Source organism: Mustela nivalis (assembly GCF_964662115.1).
Source record: "Mustela nivalis genome assembly, chromosome: 8".
Lineage (NCBI taxonomy): Eukaryota > Metazoa > Chordata > Mammalia > Carnivora > Mustelidae > Mustela > Mustela nivalis.
The window spans coordinates 126316397-126340750 of record NC_139027.1 but is presented as its reverse complement, the minus strand read 5'-3'; the positions used below and the strand labels follow the sequence as shown (position 1 = coordinate 126340750).

Sequence of the window (24354 nt, the reverse complement as noted above, 5' to 3'; positions counted from 1 at the left end):
GAAAGAAAGAAAGAAAGAAAGAAAGAAAGAAAGAAAGAAAGAAAGAAAGAAAGAAAGAAAGAAAAAAAAGAAAAGAACTGAGAGAGATAATTCAGTAATTTGCTTACATCCTCATGCAGCTGGGAGCATAGAGCTGAAAACCGAACCCAAGCTGTCTGGCTTGAGTCCATGCTCTTAACCACTGCGTATACTGTCCCTCAAGCTAACCGAACCTCTAGCATCCAACAGGGCAAAAAGAGCAAAAAGGGTGCAACAGCTGGGCGGAACCCCTGGCCCAGAGGAGCACAGAGATGGATTCTTCCACCTAAGCTTAGAACAATTCAATAAGCATCTTTAAAAAAATAAAAGCCAGTTATTTTGGATGTCATTTTCTGACTATATGGGTAAGAAGGGATACAAATAATAGAGAATATATCTGCCTTTGTTATAAGCTTCCTCTCTTTCTGTAGGTTGCTGAGATCTATATTCTCATTTTTGTTTTTTTCTGCTTGTTTCTTTCTGCCTTCACTTGTAAAAAAAAAAAAAATTTATTAAAAAGTTTTGTTCAAGTGTAGACAGACTGGCTCTTTTATAGTTTTCCTTTAATGAAGGCTAAGAATTCCTATTCTTGTCCTCAAGTTCCATAAAGGTAGGGGCCGCAACTGGCTTTAAAAACAGACATAAATACATTCCAAGGCAGTATAGCAATATTATGACCACTTAGAGCCATTAGGATGTTCTAGTGCATTTGTAGTATGCATAGTCAAAAGGCAGGGGTTTCCCCAAGTACTTCAAGTGTGAAGTGCAGGAATGGTGTGTGAAGGCCTACAATGCTCGTGAACCCCCTTCCTCTCCCTCCACCACCCTGTTACCCTTTTCAAGCCAGCAGCAGGAACTCAGGAAGGGCTCAGTACTTACCAAGCCACCGTGATCCTCGGGTCCAGATAATTGAGTTTGGAGGTTCCCAAAGCAATTTGTTTATTCTCTTCTCGGTCTGTGGCCTGAACTTCAAGCTTCATTAACTGCTCCTCCAGTCTCTGCACAGCCTTCTTCTTTGACTCTACCACCCTGGAAGAATAGAAGTCATTCAACCACCAGGCCTAGCCTCTGGAGAAGAACACTACGACCCCACCCTGCCATTGAGGGGCAGCAAAAGCAGGAAAACCCTAAATACAGAGATTTCCAACAGATTCCACTCGGAAACCCTAAAAAGGTTGGGGCCCTGGGGGCCTGATATTGTCCCCATCGTTCTGTTGACCAAGCCCCAGCTCTGCACAATACCAGGTACATACTTCTTGGTCTTTGCATCCTTCAGGACCTTGGCGTCTGCCTTAGCACTTTTCAAGTCTCTCCGGGCATCTGCTAACTGTTCCTTCTTGGCATCAATCTAAACAAGGAAGAACATGAAGGTTTAAGAAAATCAGCCCCAAATGAAAAAAGACAGGTTCCACCAGAGATGAAACCTACAAGTTGTCTCCACTAGGTAGGCAGGCTGTCAATGGTGTGCCAGGTAACAACCCTCAGCGGTGATTTCTTGAGGCACAGAATACATGTACAGTGACTGCTGAATTCGACTGCTATGTGGCCATTTATGTTCTTCACTCACCCTTCAAGAAGTAAGTGAAGAAATAAGTATAGGCAGTGACCCAGGCCCTCCTTAATCCAGAAGCTCAGGTTAAGGAAGGTGCCGGGACTGGGCATGTGCTAATCTTTCACTCCTAGCTTTAGACACCTGGGAGGTCGATATCCTGTGCTAGGGCAGGCTGTGGCCTCCATTCTAAGAATACTACAGGAGATAACTCTTTTTGAAGCGGAAACAGGATCCTCGCACCTGCTGAACCCAGCTCATTCCTCAGATTCTCCCAGTATTCTGGTAAGGAGCTGAGAGCTTCTCAAGAAAAAAGGATGCACTGAAGGGAATACCCAAGGGACTTAAAAATGGCAACTGAAATACCCAGGAAGCAAATAGCTCACAGCCAGTCTGTTCAAACCTATACACGGCATGGCTTGGCTTTGGCATTCTGTTTTTAAAAGAAGAGAGAGCCGAGATGGCAAGGAAACTGTAGTTGTCACTCAGAAAGAGGTCTGAAAACATTTTTAGCTATGGAGCACTTTCTATAACGGAAGAAAACAAGGACAGTTTCAGTCTTTCTTGCTTATAGAACCCTTGAAATACCTCTGGAAAACCCAAGTTCTCGGTTCCTTCTTAAGGACAGCAGTAGACACCATAAACCAGAGCCTGAACTACTCAGCTCATGCTGCTGGGGGCAGACCCTCAGACGTGCTACTGCCTTGCTAACCTGCGAGGTCAAGGGAACCTCTGAAGAGTAAATAAATATTTGCCTGATTCAACACACACTGGGCTGTTACTCTCAGACTAGAATTGTCTGTTAGGTATACACAGACAGCCTAAGACTAGAAACAGAGGCCACCATTGTGAGAGAATCATTAAATGCATTTTACTATAAATGGCTTATTTCCAACATCTATGTTGTCCAAAGTCAAGCTTAAGGAACGGATTCTGTACACAAAAGCATCACAGACACCACTAGCCAGATTCTTCTCAGGCTAGAAATGTAACCGACCACAATCTTTTAACCATTTCTGTGGATGCTAAACTGGCAGGCTGTTTCAAATTCTCTCAAAGCATCAAAGACTCCATTGATTCACTTGGCAAACAGGGGCGTGTGTTTGCTTTGTGGGCACACAGGAGAGGGTTCCTGGGCTTGGAGGGCTCGTCTGGCAGGCAGCCTAGGCTGCCCAAACAGTGGTTCCAGAGTAAGATCGACAAAATAACTCCTCATGCTCTAGGGAGGGGTAGCCTGAATTGGGTAAACAGCACCTGAATATTCATGCTTTACATTTCTGGCTTGGAATAATAACACAGGGAGAGTAAATGATACCAGATGATCATTTAAAAGAGTGGCAGCAAATGAGAGCTGCTAGGAAGGGTGGTCTATAGGGTTCCTGGCCTGCCAACCACATGGTCTAAGGCTCTGAGAGGTCTAGGGATGTATATTAATTTACTCTGCACATGTGCATCCCTTCAGAAAAACCAGATGGCTCCTGTAGGATCAACTGTAGGTTGTGGATATTTTCTGATCCAGATGTACTACTACTACTGGGTATTTATCTTAGAAGAAATTTCAGTAGAAGGAAAAATATGGTGGACCTGAAAATGTGTATGTAGCCTCACTGTATAGTAGCCATTTTTTTTTTTAAGATTTTATTTATTTATTTGATAGAAGACACAGTGAGAGAGGGAACACAAGCAGGGGGAGTGGGAGATCGAGAAGCAGGCTTCCGCTAAGCAGGGAGCCCCATGTGGGGCTTGATCCCCACACGCTGGGATCATGACCTGAACTAAAGGCAGATGCTTAACAACTGAGCCACCCAGGTGCCCCTATAGTGGCCATTTTAAACTCCATTTGTCCTTGTACAGAATTCTGTGAATGTGGACAGAAAAGAATTACATCTCTAAATTCACCAACCTCTATCTGAAACTCACCATTTCTTCTTCAATTATCAGTGTGGGCAACAAACCATAGTAACACCAGTAATCCCTAGGACTTCACCACCAACGTATGTATGGTTATCTCCCTAGCATTGTAACTGTGGCAGAAACCTTGAAGTATCATTTACACATTCATTACTATGCTTGAAATTTGTAGTCATTATCAGACCCACCTTAAGATCTTAATAAGGGAGCACATCACAGACATTGAAATTTATTTGGTAAGTTTATTTCAAGATAATTGGTCCTTTGTAACCCTGTGTGTCTGCTCTAGAGTGAAATATTGCAAATTCTCTTGTGAGCGAGGGCACTAGAACAGGTTAGTTATGTAGCCATTGCTAACACAGAAATGCCAACCACCCAATGTTTAGTGCCTTGTAGCTTACAAGCACAGTACCAGGCAGAATCATAGGGAAGAGAGGCACACGAAGGAGGAACAGCATCTACTTGTTTGCATGTCAGTCTCTCCCTCTAGGGCAGCAAGTCTGGCACAAAGCTAGTATTCAACAGATGTTTGATGATGAGCTACATAAAAATATGATTCATGTGGAATGTGTAAAAATAAAAATAGTTGTGCTAGGATAAGGGGGCAATTAAAGATCACTGTTTCATCATCTTTTCAATTTGAAACAATCTAATTTGGAAATAGTTGTCTTTCTGGGCCACAGCAAGGAAGTGTAAAGACTCTCTCTATATCCCTTACCTTCATTTATAGTAAAGACAATGATTAGCAGTATTTCAAAGGTACATCAAACTTAGGTTTTCAAAACAGGAAGTGGCCATTGCGGGATTTCTGTTTGCAGAATGGAGACGTCCTAAACTGGGTACCTGATACTCAGTATCTTGATCAGGGGTAACTCCTAGTATATTTCCATTTGTTTATCCTTAGCATGGACCTCTTTCAGAACAGACCTAGAACTGGCCTCATATCCCAGCCCAGAAGGCCTCCTGTTTGCAGACAGATCCACAGCAGATGGGGTTCCTGTAATTTTGCTACCCCTCCATCCAGACCTACAGTACCTTAGACTGCAAGTTCATCATTGACTTCTCAAAAGTTTTGGGTGGTGCCCTCTGATGGTTACAAAGAATTGCAACAGCTCGGTTGGCACGGTTGTACGACAGGATCTTTGCTGGGATGTTCTCATCAGCTGTGAAGAAAGAAGCAGGAGGGTGAAAGAGTCAGTGCGCATACACGGAAACACACGACATGCTTCCCCAGCTCTTCTTCCTCACGACTTTGCCAGCCCTCATCTCGCTCTCATGATCAAGTTCTCCCAAGACACAAAGTCAAAACCCAGGAGTCAGGAGTCAATTTCCATTTGTCTCAAAGGCTGCCTCCCCCACCTAGCCACCCAATATACCCTGAAGAAAACGTGAACAGAAAAGGGACAGAAAGGGTCTGTAGAGGAGAGTAAGACAAAAGGATCACAAACTTTACATTTTAAAATCACAAAGCAGTTACCTATTTTACAAAGAAAACTTAAAAGCATGAGGAATATTTTACTTAATGTCACATGGCATCCTTTCTCCCGCTCTCTAACACCTTTGGATTTTCCAACTCATATTCTAAGGCATCTGACATACTTACAGAGGACAGGGGAATTTAGCAGTGACTGGGCTCTAGGAAAGAAAGCTTATGGATCTTGGTTGTGTCTTCTGCACTTAGTTTTTAGGAGAATACTGCCTACTATCTTAAGGGGGAAAATGACAGTAACCTCAGGGGAAGGATGTGCTATTTTACTTTTTAAATAGATCACAAGTAGGCAGAAAGGCAGACAGAAAGAGAGAGGAGGAAGCAGGCTCCCTGCTAAGCAGAGAGCCCGATACTGGGCTCAATCTCAGGACCCTAAGACCCTGACCTGAGCCAAAGGCAGAGGCTTATTAACCCAGTGAGCCAGCTAGGCACCCCATGGATGTGCTATTTTATTTTACTTACTTATTTATTTATTTTTAAGATTTTATTTATTTGACAGTCAGAGATCACAAGCAGACAGAGAGGCAGTCGGGGTTGCGGGGGTGGGGAAGCAGGCTCCCTGCTAAACAGGGTGCCCGATGCAGGGCTCCATCCCAGGACCCTGGGATCATGACCTGAGCTGAAGACAGAGACTTTAACCCACTGAGCCACCCAGGCACCCCGGATGTGCTATTTTAAAAAAATAACAATGAGGGGCGCCTGGGTGGCTCAGTGGGTTAGGCCTCTGCCTTCGGCTCAGGTCATGATCTCAGGGTCCTGGGATCGAGCCCCCCACCGGGCTCTCGGCTCAGCAGGAAACCTGCTTCCTCCTCTCTCTCTCTGCCTGCCTCTCTGCCTACTTGTGATCTCTTTCTGTGTCAAATAAATAAATAAAATCTTTAAAAAAACCCAACAAACCATGATAACCTTATTCTCTCCAATTTAATCAAACATCACAGCACCCTGTGAGTTTTCAAGTAACATACATATAAAACATCAAATGCAGGCATTTTCAGAGCAGACAGAAACCTCCTGTCAGCATTCCATGAAAATTAATCTTGAAGTTGGGGTAGGAAGGGGAAAACTGCACTGATCTTATGTTTATACAACTAAGCCTTGGCTCGCTATTAGAGCTGTAGAAGGAAAAGTTTCTAGTCATAAAGTTAAGGAGAAAAAGCAGAATGGATCTAGGACTTAGCTGAGCAAGGGCAGCAGACCTACCAGGAAGGGTGCAGGCCCATCTGGTCAAGCAATACTTACGAGCTGTGAGTTCTTTTAGCTGCTGCTGTAGCGTGATGGAGGCATTGTATGTACGGAATACCTTGGCTGTCAAGCCCTCCATGAGATCCTGAAGATGCTTATTTAGAATACCAGTCTGGAGGAGACAAAGCACGAAGAGGATATTGGGATTTACGCAAAAGCCATACCACTCCGCCCCTTCTGGCAAGCTCTAGGACATTTATGCCAGTGTAATCTCAATTTTGCCAAGTTTATGGCCCTGCCAGTGGGAAGTCATGAGAGAGAGAGAAAAGAATTCCAAAATATAGGTTTGCAGGATACCTCTCTATCAAGTACTTTAATCTTAAGCAGGCGAATAAAACAAAGTTATCCTTCCCTATTAAGATTTTCCCTGAGAAGCTATCAGAAATAGGCCTTTAGTCTCCACCCGAGATGGCTGAGCATCCAGCCAAGAGAAGACTGCAAGAGCCAGAAGAGAATAAAAGGCAGGGTTTGTCCACCCGTCTCAGGGCTTTGCCCATGGATTCACTGTGTGCCTACAGGAGGAAGAGTGTATAGGATGCCACAGGATTGACTGAAGGTAGAGTCACTGTCACCCCCAGGCAAACCTCTCCTGTAGGAGCTGGTAGTGAGGCTCTGGCTGGGCCCCTCCTTTAACCCACTGCACTCTGTCCACTCACATTGAGTCTATCAAAAAGATCATCCTCAGGCTGTTTGTTCTCCATAAATAGCTGTAAGTTCTTAAAAACCTAAAAGAAATAAGTAGGACCTGTTATTTAAAAAGCTTTTAGTCTGGAAATAACTGCAGGCTTACAAAAACTTGGAAAATAAAAAAGCCCAAGGCACATCCACATCTTTTACCAGATTCAACAACCATTAACATTTTACACATCATTCACCATCTGCACAGTACACGTTTGCCTCACTCCTCTCTACATGTGTGTATATGCACCTAACTATTTCTTTCGAACCATTTATGGGTACTTGTAGTATATAAAGCCCTTTACCCCTCAATAGCTCCATGTATTTCCTAAAAATTTCTAAGGCTAGAGATACTCCCTTCCATGTGCACAGTATGTATCAGCGTCATCAATTTACATGCATATACACTATAATCTATTGTTCCTATTCCAATTCGGTCAGTTACCTAATGATGTCCTCTACCTCCCCAGGATGGAACCCAATCTAAGGTGAGGTATTATATTTAGTTGTCATGTCTTTAACCTTGTTTAGTATGGACCATTGCCACAGCCAGCAGAGCCTGACTGACTGACTAAACATCAGACTGTTAAAGGGCTGGATTATGGAGGCCCAGCACCCTGCTAATCTCTGGTTCAAGTCCAATACTTGGGGGAAAACATGAAGCTGCAGCGCCCTCTTCGGCCCTAGGCTCAGAGATTTGGGAACTAAAGGAATACTGTTCTGCTCAGTCAAGAGGTGGGGAGGGGTTGAAGTAAAGCTACAAACATGACAGATGTGCAACTTGACCAGGGGGTACTAAAACGTGGCTGCATCATTACAATAAGGTGAGTTAAATCTTAAACTGAAGTTTGCCATGAGGGCCAACTCTCTACAGCATGCTCTGTTGAGTATTACTATAGAATATGGCCCCCCCATCTCCAGGAAGGTGTAGCACAGGGGGCTAGTGAGGGAGGTAAAAAGAGGTACCACAGACACCCACCAACACCTCTCCCCTTTCAAAACCATTTTCCTAGTGGCCAGTGAAGTGAAGAGCATACAAAAAGCACTGAAGAAATGCTTCCTGAATGAATGAATGAATGAATGAATGAATGGAAGGAAAAAAAGGCCAGAAAGCACAGGCCACAGTAACTTACTCGTTTCTCAACAGGGACTTTGTTGTAATATCTGATTGAATCCTTTCCAAGGAAGTCAAATTCGACCACGTATTCCTGACCATCCAACTCTGGGTGCAGATTGATATGCTCCACACGAAGCGAGCAGCAACCTACAGTGTCCGCTGTTTCTCCTTCCTCCTTCTCATTGCCTGCTCTCAGAGCAAGCTGTCCAGGGTTAGAGGGAAAAATGAGAACAAATGAAAAAACTTGTATCTCTTGGGTCTCTAGGAAACCCAAATCAGAAGTCTCCAAGCTCTCTTTGGAGAAAAAGAGCAACGTCTGCAAGGCATGGGAATTCTGGATTCTAGACCGTTGCTTCTTCCTCTATAAAATGAAATATGGAGAATCATAGTGATATTATCCTTTCTCAGAAAATCAAGTTTCTCTTTACTCTGTTCTCTCCAGTGGGGATGGAGGAAAGGAAGGTTTCTTTGTTTTGTTTTCGTTTTTGTTTTAAATAAAGCAGCACATGAAGGAGTATTCCTATTCTGGGTAATCAAACTCAAGAGTCTCTTTGTGCTCGGCAATACAAAACTGGGAAAAAACCCAAATCTTCAAAAAAGTACTGACAAACTGATCTCTGCTAGAGAATGGTCCTTCAAACTGTAGCTGTGATATATTAATGCACTGTTTAACCAATTTTAAGGGTTATAACCATCCTTCATTAAAAAACAATAAACAGAATTTAAAATGTCGGAATTCACCACTCATAGAAAGGCTAAACATTGTTTTGTGCAACTTTTGTTTCAGTTACACACAAATACAAATCTATTTATGTGTGTTGGGTCGTGCTGTAAAAACAGAATTTTTTTGGTGGCTTCTAGTCAAAAAGAGTTTGAAAATGTCTAACACAAGGCCTGGAGGAGTGAACAACCCCCGCATCTTTGACAAGCTGAACATATTAGGTAACTGGACAGGAGGACACTCACCTTGTCGATGAAGTACAGAGCTACAGCTCTCTGCCGGACTTTCATCTCTTTGGACTTCCAGTCTTCTCGATACTGGTTCCGGATCTTGTCCACGCACTTCTTTAGTCGCCGAGCAGTCTCATATTTCTGCCAGTCTTTCTCACCCTGCAAAGACCCAACTCCAAATGTGGATTGTTTAGGGATGACAGAGGAAAAATACACTTTGAATATCCAAGTTCAGAGCTCTGAACCAAAGAGAAGGAACCTGAGCTTAAGCAAGGCAGAAAAAGAAGAGTACTGAAGAGAAATTGTAGAGCATCTAACCTGCTGGGAACGCAGGCTGTCCCATTCCACTGTCAAGCCCAGCCGGCTCCTAACTGCTAAGAAAGCTTCTAACTTTCATTCTGTAAAATGTTTATGTTCTTGGGAAAAGCCCCCATGGCATGTCCTAAAAACTGACTTCTGTCAATACAAAGGGTAGAAACATTCCCATTCCCCTATCAGTATCACCACTCTGCTGCAGAGTCTAAGACCCAACAGCAGTTTTCTGCTGGGACTGAATTTCATTAAATCTAACACGACCATTTAGTCTGATGGACTGTCAAGGAAAGTTGAACCGAAGATGACAACACAGAATTACTAAGAACACAAAGACTTCCAGGAACAGTGGTAATTATTCACCATTTTCTAACTTTTGCATTTAGGTATTCTTTATTAGATTGAGTGGAAGTTTTTTTTTGTTTGTTTTTGTTTTTTTAAACATTAGTGTTTTGGTACAAGGTTTAAAACTCGACTCTAATGCCGATCAAGTTTTTTTAGAAGGGTGTGAAAAGACTGAATCTAATCAATAGTGACAGATGATTATTTCTGCTACCATGCTGAATGGAAACATTCATAAGCAAGGACTGATAATGTCAAGTGTGAAAGATAAGAAAAGGAAAATAAACAAAAAAACAAAAAAACTTGGGGTGCTTGGGTGGCTCAGTTGTTAAGCTTCTGCCTTCAGCTTGGGTCATGATCCCAGCGTCCTAGGACTGAGCCCTACATGCAGCTCCCTGCTCAGCGGGGAGCCTGCTTCTCCCTCTCCCACTTCTCCTGCTTGTGTTCCTTCTCTTGCTGTGTCTCCCTCTGTCAAATAAGTAAATACAATATTCAAAAACCAAAAAAAAAAAAAAAAAAACCCAACCCAAAATACATTAAATCCCAAGAGGGACAGAGAGTATTCTAAGGCCTGTAACAGATTATATGACATGAATAAAGGGATGGAATTTAAGAACCCAAGAATCTCAGGTCTTAATACCCATAACCACAACAAGAAAAAGGGGTAGTGATTTCTAATGACAAATGCCTAGTTCCCACCTGACATGGGACATGGGGTTCTTGAAGCGAAAGAACTGTGGTCAAGGTATCTAGTCTTCTGGGCATGCAGAAAAGTGGGCTATGTGACAGCAAGAAATAACTTCTCCTTCTAGCTCTAACAACGCTCAGAAATGCAAGCTTACCCAGGTATGCTAAGAATTCATCAGCACTCTCCTACAACTGTGTGTGGCCACGTCGTATGTACTTGTTTGGCTACAAAACAAGAGGTTCAATAACTACTTGTTGTGAGTGGGCGATTTAGCAGTTGGTGATACAACATCTAAGAAGAAATATCTAACTTCTATTTCCTGACAATGGAAAGCTGAAAATTTCTCACTGATTTTTCTAAGTACATACTGACATTTAAGAGGGTGAAGGAAAAGGTGTGATACCAGCTGTCCTCATGTGTAAGTCGATAATAAATTTCCATGACAATCATGTCTCTCTCTCACACACACATACACATACAACTAGACAAGAACTAATCTTCAATAGTACAGTCTCCAGCTCAGGAGTAGGCTCTTGGCCATCACTCTAAAGCACATAGGGCTACCAAAACCTGACTCCAAGTCTTCTAAGTCCTGTAGGTTCACATTTGCACAATTCCTTAGTCATGCCACTAGAACAAGTTTTAGGAAAACCCAACAAGTAAGTCATTCACAGAGGATACCACAAGACCAACTTTTCTTTTATAGGCTGGCTGGGCTCTTGACACAAGGATCCAAGATTCTTTCAAATAAAGACACAGAGAAGAGGGTAGGGGTAGAAGCCACCTTGTCTAGGTCTAGGGGAAGTCTGGCCTCCAGGAAGCATACCTACCCCTGCTGCCTTCAGTTTCTCGAAACAGAATCCAGACAGTTAAATGCACCTGAACAAGTTTTCTTAGACTACTAGAAGATAGAAATACCCATTCTGGTCTTCCAGACAAGGCTGTCATCAAAACCATCTCAGTAAAACAAGGAGACTGCTATAGAGGGACTGCCTTTAAGCCCCTCTCATCCTCCCCTAGCCAGTCAAACTTCTGTTTGGGTAAGAATCTAATTTGATTTAGTTATACAGGATATTCTTTGGGTGATTTTTTTTTTCTTTCAACTGGTGGGCTTACCGTATTTTCTGTTTCCAATGTAACTGCTTACTCATTAAGCACAGTGGGTAAATGTGGTGAGGATCTGGATTCAGGATACAAAGTGGGAGATGAGCTAAATCCCATTCTCTAACCCTCTCTCAGAGATCTGTCTTGGGGAATGATGACATTTGCCAATATTCTAAAGTGGCTCTTATCTTCTTTTATTGCTTTTTTTTTTTTTTTAAAGTAATCTCTACACCTAATGCTGGGCTCGAACTTAAAACCCTGAGATCAAGTCACAAGCTCCACTGACTGAGTCAGTCAGATGCCCCTTAAGTGGTTCTTTTCACATAGTTGGTGATCCCTATGAGTTTGCCATTCTGTAGAACACCAAAGAAGGGTGACTGGCATTCTGAACTCCAAACATCTATTACTTCAGTCTTTAAACAAAAGACTCAACAAACTGGCCATATATATTAATACCATGTTCAAAGAGAAAACCCAACTAGCTTTTCATACATGCCCATTTAAAAAAAGTTTGTCTTTTTATTGCTGATACACAGAGGTATTTAAATTCTTTTCCAGATACGGGACGCCTGGGTGGCTCAGTTGGTTAAGCAGCTGCCTTCGGCTCAGGTCATGATCCCAGCGTCCTGGGATCGAGTCCCACATCGGGCTCCTTGCTCTGCAGGGAGCCTGCTTCTCCCTCTGACTCTGCCTTCCACTCTGTCTGCCTGTGCTCGCTCTCACTCTCTCTCTCTCACAAATAAATAAATAAAATCTTAAAAAAAAAAAAATTCTTTTCCAGATATAAGCAGTGCATTTTATTCCACTATTTCATTCTGAATAAATCTTTTAAAAAAAGATTATGCCAGGGACACCTGGGTGGCTCAGTTGGTTGGACAGCTGCCTTCGGCTCAGGTCATGATCCTGGATTCCTGGGATCGAGTCCCGCATCAGGCTCCCAGCTCCATGGGGAGTCTGCTTCTCTCTCTGACCTTCTCCTCGCTCATGCTCTCTCTCACTGTCTCTCTCTCAAATAAATAAATAAAATATTAAAAAAAAAAAGAATTATGCCATACAGATTTAACTGTATAGTTTGACCAGTTTTGACAATTTTTTTTAAAAAAGATTTTATTTATTTATTTGTCAAAGAGAAAGGAGCGAGAGTGAAATAAGTAAGTTACAGAACGATCTCAATAACATACCTAATTTAAAATTATACCTTGCAAAAACAATGGTACCTATTGTTTACCCACAGAGAAATATATTGTAAAAACACAAAATATATACACAAGGAAAACATTAAGTTGCTTATAGTAACCTCCAGAGAAGGAGGTAAACAGTACGTAGGGGACTTCAGCTCTGTTTATCAGAATGTTCTTACAAAACGAAGTAATTGAACAAATAGGACATTATGTTAAAGTTTGACACAGCCAGATGGTTGGCATGGGCTTTCACTGTACTGTTATCTATTCTTGTATATCTGAAATATTTCATAAAAAATAAAACCCCTAATGCTTGCAAGCTCCCTATTTTTATCGAGAGAATGCTTCTCCTGATGGCAGTGCATTTAAAGACTATTCAAAGCACTGTCAAATCCCGACCTCTAAAGTTCTTACTGCTCTGTTGAGTGGGAAATAGCCAACAACTACTGGTAAAAGCTGAAGAAATCACATCTCTTTTTCTCTTAACAGGAAGTTTGACTTCCCAAGCCTTGAACCATCTTTACTGACTCTTAGATCCAAACTGAACTGAACAGGTTCTCTGTCTTGGGTATAAAATTCTAGGCAGAGCCTACATGTGGATGACTTCTAGACTCACTATCATAACCATCATTCAGAAACCTGCACAAATCCCTACAGTATATGGTGGTGATCTGGATATTGTCAGGAATAAACTGGTGGCTCTCAGCCCTAGAGGTCCTCCAACTAGTCTATCAACAACAAAGATGTCAACCCTTGGAGGCTGTCCTACAATCAGGCTGAATCCCAGGTTTACAAGGATGCAGTATACATGTATTTGGAATCTGTTCACCTCTCTCCACTCACACTGGCATCATCCTGTCCAAGCCATCACCATTCACTGCCTGGAGGATGACAGCAGCATCCTATTGGTACCCCTACTTCTGGTAGGTGTCCAATCCAATCTCCACAGAGTTTTAACACTCAGAATGATCAGTTATGTCACAGGTTTCTAAAACACAAACCTGGTATTGTTCCCCTTATTAGAACCCAGTACCTTCCCACTGGATTTAGGATAATATAAACAATTTTAAGGAAAAGTATGAAGATCTGGCCTGCATCCCCCTCTAAACCTCTTCCTCATGGCCCTTTCTTGCTCACTGTACCTCAACTAGGCTGCCCTTCTTTCAGTCCAAGACCACCAAACTCATTCTCACCTCAGGGATTTCAAAAGGCTATTTTCTTTGGAACACCCATTCTCCTCTCCTTTCCACGGATAAATCCTATTCATCTTGTAAATCTTTTTTTTTTTTTTTTAATATTTTTATTTATTTGACAGAGATCACAAGTAGAGAGGCAGGCAGAGAGAGAGGAGGAAGCAGGCTCCCCATGGAGCAGGGAGCCCGATGTGAGGCTCGATCCCAGGACCATGGGATCATGACCCGAGCTGAAGGCAGAGGCTTTAACCCACTGTGCCACCCAGGCGCCCCTTGTAAGTCTTATCTTAAATATTTTTCCTCAGAAAGGCCTTCCTTGAACCCAAGGCCAAATCAGATGCCCCGGTACACTCTCAGATGGTACCCTGCACTTTTCCTTTGCATCATTTACAAGAGTCTATGTTTACTGGTATGACTGCATATGAAGCCTGTGAATTCTGCTTAAGTGGGGTTATGTTTAAGACACTCCTCTGTTAAAGCCCTTCAACAGTTCGCCACCAGATGCAGAATATGGGCCAGTCTCTTTAGCAAGACGCTTAAGGCTGGCCACAATTTGGCAATAGGGTATCACACGAAGGCATAAGGAGGCTAAAGATCTAAGTCAGAGTTACCAACTACTGGATTGTGGGCAAGTTTTCTTGCTTCCCAGAGACCGAATTTTTCTATAAAACAGTGGCAATAGTACATTTGAGATGGTTGCTAAGATAATCTAATGTCAACTTATGTGAAAACACTTAAAAGTAATCTAATAATATCCATTACTTTCGGGTTTTTTTGTATGTAGAATACACGTAAAAGTTACCATTTATAGCACATTCACAATGCTGTGAAAACATCACCACTTGTTACTTCTTTTTGTTACTTTTTTTTTTTACACTTCTTCCTCTCTGTCCATAATGATTTGGAATACCTCTCTTTTAAAGACCTAACTGTAAATCTAATTCCCTTCACAAATTTATTCCTGGTCTGCAAGTGCTGGGAATAATTGTTGTTATTTACCTAAAGATACTTAATGCTTACCTTTCTTCTAATACACTTGAATTCTTACCCAATTTGCCCATTAGCCTAGGAATTCTTTGAAAGCTAACACCATTGTCCATTACCTTCGTTTATTTCTGAAGAAGAGAACATTTCTTTAGGTGATTTCTGCTTGTGAAGGTTTTCTTTCTGATTCTATACTTACTCTAAACCAGAAAAAGTGACATTTCTGAATGAATGGCAGAAAATGAAGAGATGGTCTTTTTCATAAAGGAACAAAGAACTCTAGGAGTGTTGTAGTGTCAACAAGACAGCCTTTTGAGGTACGGCTTTCATGTCTTAAGAGATGTTTAATGACCTATAAACCATGATTAAGCAGGTCTTTAAGTCCCAGTCCCCTGCATGTTAACAGTCATAGTCTACAGAGAACTAGTTTGTTGGCTGTTGTCTTTAGAACTCATTTCTCTTTTAGGTTGCTATGGACATTTCCATAGTACATCAGAGGTAAGAAGTTCATGGGACTCTCCCAAGCAGGATATGCCTAGCAGGCTAATAAGAACTTGACTGCCCTTGCAAGACAGCCTTCCCCTTCCAATAATACTATTAACAAATAACAACACATGGGTATATAATAGTTTACAATGTGCTTTCACATACATGATCCCATTTAGTCCTAGTAGAACGTACCCAGATAAAACCCTAGGAAGCCAGAAATATGTTAAGACTGTAGATTTTACAACTTCTTTCTGGATTCAGAGCAATTATGTTCCCTTCCTCAGAGCCAAGAAAGGTGAGGAAGAAAGCCACAGAAGCCAATTTACATTTACTGCATTGGTTAAAAAAAAAAAAAAAAAAAAAAAAGATTTTATTTCAGAGGGAGAGGGTCCCAGGCAGATTCCATGCAGAACTGGACACAGGGCTCCACCCCAGGACCCCGAGAACACAAACCAAGCCAAAACCAAGAGCTGGACACTCAACTGTGCCACCCAGATGCCCCACATTTATTGTACTCTTTACTACATTTCAACCACCAGCCAGTAAGCAACATGAAGGCAGGGACTGCATCTGTTTTGTTCACCGACACAATTCCTAACATCATGCATTCACTGTGCAAGGTACATACTGGAATCTCAGTAAATATTTGTGAATTAATAAATGAATCAGATTATAAAGTGATGCAGAAAATGGTTATTTCTTAGGATGGTCACCAGATAATGCTAAGCACAAAGACACTTGCCTTATTTTGTGGAGAGTTTGCAATTTGTCACAGTGATTCTGGAGACCAAGAACACTACATTTCAACAAAAAAAGATCAGCCCCACTAACTGGTGTAGCTCCTAGCTACCCCTTACCTTGATTCGTGAACTGGGGTTTAACATGATGTATTTAATGGAACCTTGGATGTTCTCTGTCCAGGAGACCAGCCAAGTAACCTTGTTATCATGTCGGACCTCTTTCCATTTATGTCCTGTAGGAGGAGAAGGAACCTTGGCATCTCTGTGAAAATAACAAAGTGGGAGGGACGTGAAATGAGAAGCCAGGGACAGTCTGACCTTTCGTAACCTAAAGTGGACAATTCTGCTGAGCATCTACTTCCATGTTTCCTCCACATCACCAGTCAGTAACTGCGAAGTACTTGGAGATCCGTACATGGAGATACCATGTTGTTCCCAACAGATCTGTGCAGCCTGAAAAGAATCCCAGCAAAGTACTCCCCAGAACAAAGGACCCCCTCACCTTGATTTGATTTCTGGCCCAAACAATGAACTGCACTCACTTGCTACAGTTGATGATGATATCTTCTGGCATGATCCGTCTCTTCAGCATGCCCATCTTGGGGTGGTTGCCACGGCCACGGAAAAGCCCAGGAGGTTCTATCTTGAAGTTGGCAATCCTCTCTCTGTGGTTATCCATAATACAGAAGCCATATTCTTTCAGTAATTTTTCATTCTCCTCTTTGATTTTCTGGAACACAGCAAGGAAGTAATCAAAATGGGCTCAAATTGCTGTTCCTTATTCTTATTTTATCTCTTATTTGAGAATAGTTTGAGGTAGAGAAAGTCTAAAAATCACTAACAAATAAATGCAAATATGGCTGCCTGGCTGGCTCAGTAGGAAGAGCATATATGACTCTTCATCCCAGGGTCATGAGTTTGAGCCCCACACTGGGTGCAGAGATTAAACAAAATATATATTTTTTTTAAAGTTTTTTTTTTTTTTTTTTTTTTTTTTTTTTAAGATTCTATTTATTTACCTGACAGACAGAGATCACAGGTAGGCAGAGAGAGAGGAGGAAGCAAGCTCCCCGCTGACCAGAGAGTCCGATGCGGGGCTCGATCCCAGGACCCTGGGATCATGATCTGAGCCAAAGGCAGAGGCTTTAACCCACTGAGCCACCCAGGCGCCCCAACAAAATATTTTTTTTTTAAAATTTTTAAAAAGTGGTATGAATGCAAATAAGGATAATACAGTTTTCAAACTTTTAAGTACAGTAAAATTCCCCAAAATATCTACCTTTGAAGACTGATTCCAACTACAGATTCAAAAGAGATTTCTTTTTAAAAAAAATTTTTCAAGATTTTATTTATTTAACAAAGAAAGACACAGTGAGAGAGGAACACAAGCAGCAGGAGAGGGAGAGGGAGAAGCAGGCTCCCCACCGGGCAGGGACCCCGACGCTGGGTTTAATTCCAGGACCCAGGGATCATGACCTGAGCAGAAGGCAGATGCCTAACGACTGAGCTACCCAGGCGTCCCTAAAACTGATTTTCTTATTTTAAAGGATTTATGTGTGAGAACATGTTACTTAGGTATTTTTAAATATAACTTTAAAAGCTAACATCATTTTGTTGAGCAGTGTCACAATGGCAGATCAGGAAGAGTCTATGATGGAAAGGCCTCACAAAGAACATCTCCATGTTTTCTAACACGTTCCAGACACATTTAGTTGAACAGCATTTCAGGTTTTTCAGGCTCACACATACCTGTCACAGATTCTTTCTCCTAGGTATTTGGGGACACACATTGCATACTTTATGATCCTTGCTCCAAAAAAGGAGTGTGAGAGTGGAACATGGAGCCTCCGAGCCCTCTGCTGACTCTATCTTCATATTATACTTAGAAATTCAACTTACTAAGTCCTGCTGCCTTGTAGGTGGGAACAGATTCAGAACTTGTTGGCAGCAGGTGTCCTTGGCCAGGGCTCTGACAAGGTGATACTTGTGAAACCTCCCTATCTTTGGATCACTATTTGCAAGAACAAAGCTCCAAAGCAGTTTTAAGTTTTAAAACACCCCTGAAGTAAAGAATAAACCAAGTTTCACTAATCTGGAATATCGAGAAGACTAAACTGAGCTGAAAAGTCTGAAGCAATTATCATTCTTACAATAATTCATAGTTTTTAAACTGAAGGTCAAATAGGCACTATCAAACAATGAATTAGATAATAAATACAAATGCCTATGGACACCTGGGCGGCTCAGTGGGTTAAAGCCTCTGCCTTCGACTCAGGTCATGATCTCAGGGTCCTGGGATCGAGCCCCACATCAGGCTCTCTGCTTGGCAGGAAGCCTGCTTCCCTCTCTGTCTCTGCCTGCTTGTGATCTCTCCTCTCTGTCAAATAAATAAATAAAATCTTTAAAAAAAAATTACAAATGCCTACATTGTATAAATGTGCAAGTCCTTTAAAATACTGAAACCATAAAGTTTTGAAATTCCTTAAAATCTGTAATTTCTGGACCTCCAGCTTGGGAAGAAACAGCAGAAAGACAAAGGAACTCTAGCCTGATTTCTCTAGATCAAGGGTTGGCAAACCTTCTGTCAACAGAAAAAGAAAACCTTTCTCAACAGAAAAATTTGAAGGCTATATAGTCTCTTTTTGAAACTACTCAACCCTGCCACTGTCACAGGAAAGCAGCCACAGATTATATGTAAACAAGTAGATGCGGTCGTGTTCCAATAAAACTTTTTAATAAAAATAGGCAGCCTATACAGTTTGCCTACAGGTACTCTAGAAAAAAATGGTAACCCACCAGATACTGGAAAGATCCTTCTGGGATGGAGATGGATGTGCATGGCTAGATTCCAGGGTAAAAGAGAACGAACAGGAACGTACACAGGCAGTATTACTGTAGCTGGCTGTCTTAAAACCCTAAAATTCAGGAGCCACTGTGCAGGTCTGCCCATCCTTAAATACAGTATTACTGGAGTTAACTGAGTGGATTTTTAGGTCACAAAAGCACCAGGTTCTTACATTGAGCCATTAAATAAAGTGCCTATTATTCACAATCTTCAGTCTATGTAAAACCCTTAAGAAAACTTAAACATTAGGCCAAGCGTCCTAAAGCTTAGTACAGAGCCATCTGAAATTACTAAAGTCATATCTGTATTTTAAGAACCAAGAAGAAAATTAGATGAACATTATTCCAAAGTTCTCCAGAGGTTTAAGAAATTCCGTAGTACCAGTTTCTCTTCCTTGCTCATCTGTTTCCGAGCTTCTGACTGGGCTTTGAAATACTGGCTCATCTGGGTAAAATCACATTTGCTTAGGTTGGTGATAATATTCTTCTCTTCATTAGTCATTTCCTAGTCCAAAAAAAAAAAAAGTGGGGGAGACAGAAGCAGAAGGTAAATACACCACTTACCCCCTAGGTTTCTTTGTGATTACAGCAAAGCACCACTTTTTTCAGCTGAAAGTGTCTAGAGAGGTAGTCTAATTTCATGAGTTTTGAAAAAAAGAAACATAACCTTATTACTTTGTTCTATTCTATTAAACAGAAAGATGCTGTAGGTGATTTTTTCCTTGAAGAAGGTTACAGAACTCTTATGTAATTTCTTGGGCTCCTTACACCCTGCTATGTCTGCAAGCATATGTATCCCAGTTGGAGAAACATGAATAGATATCATTTGCTTTAGTAATGAGAGAACTATCTCCATACTCATTCTCTCTTAGAAACATTATCCCTGCTCTACTCACTTATTAAATGTTATTTCCAGAGCTATTCAGAATGTAAGCTTCAGCTCAGCCTCTGTCCACATAATCCAAATTGAGAATGAGATTGTTTAAAATCACCTAGACAGATGCAAGAAATGTGATATCAAGAGCAGAAAGTACCAAAAGGAAGTAAGAAAAAATCAAAAGGGAATGGAACATCACATTAACATCTTTCTTTGCAATAGCAGACAGAGGACAGGCACTCCTGCAGAGATAAACTTTCTCCTGAGGTTTTTTTGTTTGGCCTACTAAACTCCCTCCTACAGCCATATGAGTATGAGAGGAAAGAAATATTAAGTATTCTTATTGGATAGAAACCCTATATAATGAATGAATAGGGAAAAAAGAAAATATTAAAATATAATAAAATTCATAAAGCTAAAATTTTATACCACACAATTTTCTGTAAAGTTACAGTTTATGTAGTACTTGATTAATATTTCTACAAGGTGCTAGGATATTAATACATGGGCTACAATACCTTTCTCCAGTCTTTAAAGAAATTTTTCCTAAATATTTCCTTAGTAGTATATTCATGGTCGAGCATTTTTGCAAAGAAGGTAGCCACTTCTTCTGCTTTGGGGCTCAGCTTCATGACTTTACCTAGAGGAAAAAGCGGTTCCAAAAATTGAGGTGTATAATTCATGTTTTGTGTATAAATACTGAACTCTGAAGAAGTCTTCTGATGGTTTACCTTCCCAAGGTATACAAAGGTCTGGTGACACATGGTAACAACAACAACGACAATACACTGATTTATATCTAGTTGTAAATTCTCCTTCTCTTTAGCAGATATTTACCTGGGTCATTCTCTGGAGACTATGCCAGTAAACTGTTCCCAGGTGCCTGCTCAGGACAGGGATGAGCTGGGGGAGGCCCAGCCACTCTTCCTTTTCCTTTCAGCAAGCAGGGTCCTTTACACCTCTTCAATGGTTTTTAAAAATCAAATCCTCAGAGGGACTCCTGCCACTGCTAAGCTAAGCAGCCTCTGTTCAAGAAGGGGAGGAAGGGATAGGGCAGGGAGTGGAAGAAAGGAATTGTGGGGAAAAGAAATAGGCATCTTTCTTCTTTAAAGTTAGGTGGGTGGAATATGAATAAAATAATATAGATCCATAGCAGGCAAGCCCAGATATCCCACATAAGAAAATCTAAGTAAGACCTTCCTCTAAAACCTCTATACTCAAAGTGTGGTTCACAGACCAGCAGCACTGGCATCACGTGGGAGTTCTGTTAGAAATGCAAGTCTCTGGGGCACCTGAATACTGCATGTGACTCTCAGTTTCAGCTCAGGTCGTGATCTCTGGGTCATGAGAACAAGTCCTGCCTTCGGAACCATGCTCAGCAGGAAGTCTGCTTAAGACTTGCCACTGCCCCTCCCCACCATGCTCTCAGTCTCTCAAATAAATGAACGAACAAATAAATCTTAAAAAAAGAAAGAAAGAAAGAAAGAAAGAAAGAAAGAAAGAAAGAAAGATGCAGACTCTCAGGCCCCACCCCAGATCTACAGATTCAGCAAGTGCATTTTAAGAGACCTCCAGGTGGCCCGGGTGCATAGTAGAGTTTGAGATGATTGCTCTGGAACACAGGCACTATGAGGTTGCCTCTTTCAGGGAAGTAAGACTTATTCAGAGCATGAGGGATGACTGGGGTTCTTAGTAGTGTGGACGTGTCAATAAAAGCTGTTCTAAAGGAATCCTGATGTTACACAATAAAAACTGCTAACTTGTAAAATAAATCTGAAGGAGGCCTAGGGGTTTTGTGTATACCTAACAAGTAATAAAGCAATAAATGAAAGTACTTGGGGAGTTTAATGTACTTTTCAAATACAGTATTTTTAACAAGTACTCTTAGGGCCAATTTCCATTTTTTTTCCCTTGACTCTCCAATTTTGCAACACTATACGGAACTAATCCATGGCACAATAATTTGTTCCTAAAATGAGGTTAAACACCATTCCACTGCCTATTATATAGGTACTAATGATTCACAAGGATTTTCACTTTCATTATAGAAAACTAAAACTTAACCAGAAATCCACTCATTTCCAAACTCAGAAGACACCTCATTTTATGATGGTTGGGAAGGTATCATCTGTAATTGCAGGGATGAAAGGAACTGTGGCACAAAATTGAAATTGTCAGGACAGACAAGAACCTGCTTGAAATCCGTAACCCAAATGGCCAACAGGTGGCGCCACTTTCCCCTTTCAAATCACAGCATAAGCTCCTGCCTTTCCAAAAAGACTCTTGAGGGAGGGATAGGGTTATTAGCTTTCAAGGGCTTCCTGCACTTCTTTGGATCTCCCCAACTCAGGTCTGGACTAAAGTTGCCAGTAAAGTTGTAACATGCTTCTAATATAAAGGAAAACATTTAAATGACTAAAAATAAATGAAATAAAAGGCAAGAAATAATTAAACTGTTCTTGGGTCTGTTTGGCATAAACCGGTATCCACACATATTTGAAAAACAAAAAAATGGAGACTCTTTGGGCAATGTTACTGAATTCTGTACTGACAGAGGAAGAAACTTTGATGCCAGTTTTAGATGAGCCTTCAAAAGAGGAAATGACAGCTCCCCAGCAGCAGAGTGGTGGGAGGATGACTTGAAGGTTTCTGGCAGTGGGAGCACTTTGTGGAAAAGGCTGAGCTCCAGGAAGAAGAAACTGCTGAGTCAGAGCTGAAAACTAGAGGTTCTCAGCAAAGGCAAGTCACTGCTTCAGCTGGCCTATGCCCTACCTCCCTGGCAGGTCCAAAGGAGTCTGAGAACTCTCTTCCCTAGAGAATAGGCAGGACTACAATATTGATTCGGACTAATAATTCTAATACAACATCCTGACTTATTACAGAGTGGGAGTTTACAATCAAAGGGAAGAAATCCCAGCCAGAAATCCAAATGAGAAAATGATATAGCTGGAGCTCCTATAATGGAGGACTGGGCAGGAATGGAGGAAGGGACCACAGTGACCAGTGATCCCTGGGGTTCAGGCCTTGGCTTCTCGTCTTGAAAAGAGAAACCCGGGCGCCTGGGTGGCTAGTGGGTTAAAGCCTCTGCCTTCAGCTCAGGTCGTGATCTCAGGGTCCTGGGATTGAGCCCCGCATCGGGCTCTCTGCTCAGCAGGGAGCCTGCTTCCCCCTCTCTCTCTGCCTGCTTCTCTGCCTACTCGTGATCTCTGTCAAATAAATAAATAAAATCTTAAAAAAAAAAGAAAAGAAAAGAAAAGAAAAGAGATACCCGGGGACACCTGGGTGGCTCAGTTGGTTAGGTGTCTGACTCTTGGTTTCAGCCCAGATCGTGGTCTTAGAGTCATGAGAATTGAGCCCTCCATCAGACTCTGCACTCAGTGTGAAGTGTGCCAGGGACTCTTTGCCCCTTTCCTCTTCTCTCACTCTAAAGCAAATAAAAATCTTAAAAAAAAAAAAAAAAAAAAATAGAGAGAGGGATAGAGAGAGAGAGAGAACCCAGAGATACAGAATCTAGCTTTCTTTCAACTCACTCTGAATCTCAAAGTGGGGCTTTACCAGTTGAGCTTTCTAAAGCTCTTGGTAAGACCAGACTTGAGCTACAGAATACACCGATTTTCAGGATTGTCTTCGTCAAGGTTCTAGGCTCTTTTTCCTCATCAGAGTTTGGCTGTGGAGTCATATTTGAGCATCTCCAGGAATGACCAACTGTAAGAGCTAATAGATTTCTGTCCTGTGTGCTCTGGTAAACTTTAGTCAGAATGTTTATCTGATGTAACCATTTGTCACTGAGGACACATGATCAGGGATTAGTCAATATTGTCCACTGCTGGGTCTTAATGTGTAACACAGGGACACTGAATAAACTGTGTTTTAAAAAATGAATTCCAGCTTGGCAAGTCTGACATGTCCCCTTGCAACACCCAGCCTTCCAGTATAAACTACTACCTTTATCTGTAAGTATCTGTGGCCCTAAGGTCCCTGCTATTGGACAAAGAGATGCACCAGAACTCTCAACTGCTGACCACTGATGCCTCTCCCAGCAGTTTTCCTGCCCAGTATTTCTCAAAGTTTGGTCAGCAAACCACTTTGTTTAAAAGCACCCAACACTATTATTCTACATCTATTAAATGAGCCCAGATCTACCTGGTGAATCTTAAGCACATACGGTTTTGAGGGGAAAATGTTCTAGCCCCTTCTGGATAGAACTCTTGGAATGAAGGAAGTCAGTTGAGCATTCCCATCTGCATAGTGCTACACATAGTGCTACACTGCAAACAGAAGGAGTGTCAGAGACAGACTCTTTTTTCCCCCCAAAGACAGACTCTTAAATTCTTCTACTCAAGGACAGAAATACCAATGGTAGTTAATGGACAATTCTGAGTGTTCTAAGAGAACCAGGCAGAACACTTCTTCACAGCAGCTCATAAAATTTGACTGCACATAACGGCATAGTGTTGTGCTACATATATAGTTAATGACAGACACTTACCAGCCCTACCTAGAGGCTGATGGCTAATTAATCTTCAACCAAATACTAGTACTATTTTGTCATCATGAAGAGCTTGTCAGCTTACACTGTATCACTAAAGTAAAATACTACTATACAAGTACGGCTTTTTTAATAAGTCTTACAAAGAGTAGCTCC

General features: G+C 41.6%; 1 protein-coding gene across 1 annotated transcript in view; it reads right to left on the bottom strand.

The window, feature by feature from the left end:
* Positions 1 to 24354, bottom strand: part of TOP1 (DNA topoisomerase I) — a 91649-nt gene that overhangs the window by 1772 nt on the left and 65523 nt on the right. Inside the window, exons 10-20 of the mRNA XM_082744620.1 lie at positions 20228 to 20349; positions 19215 to 19337; positions 16531 to 16718; positions 16106 to 16250; positions 8971 to 9114; positions 8021 to 8206; positions 6866 to 6934; positions 6207 to 6321; positions 4514 to 4641; positions 1272 to 1366; positions 898 to 1047 (exon numbers count right to left, since the gene is read on the bottom strand). Of these exons, the coding sequence (XP_082600746.1) occupies positions 898 to 1047; positions 1272 to 1366; positions 4514 to 4641; positions 6207 to 6321; positions 6866 to 6934; positions 8021 to 8206; positions 8971 to 9114; positions 16106 to 16250; positions 16531 to 16718; positions 19215 to 19337; positions 20228 to 20349 (1465 nt within the window). The remainder of the gene's footprint in view (positions 1 to 897; positions 1048 to 1271; positions 1367 to 4513; positions 4642 to 6206; positions 6322 to 6865; positions 6935 to 8020; positions 8207 to 8970; positions 9115 to 16105; positions 16251 to 16530; positions 16719 to 19214; positions 19338 to 20227; positions 20350 to 24354) is intronic.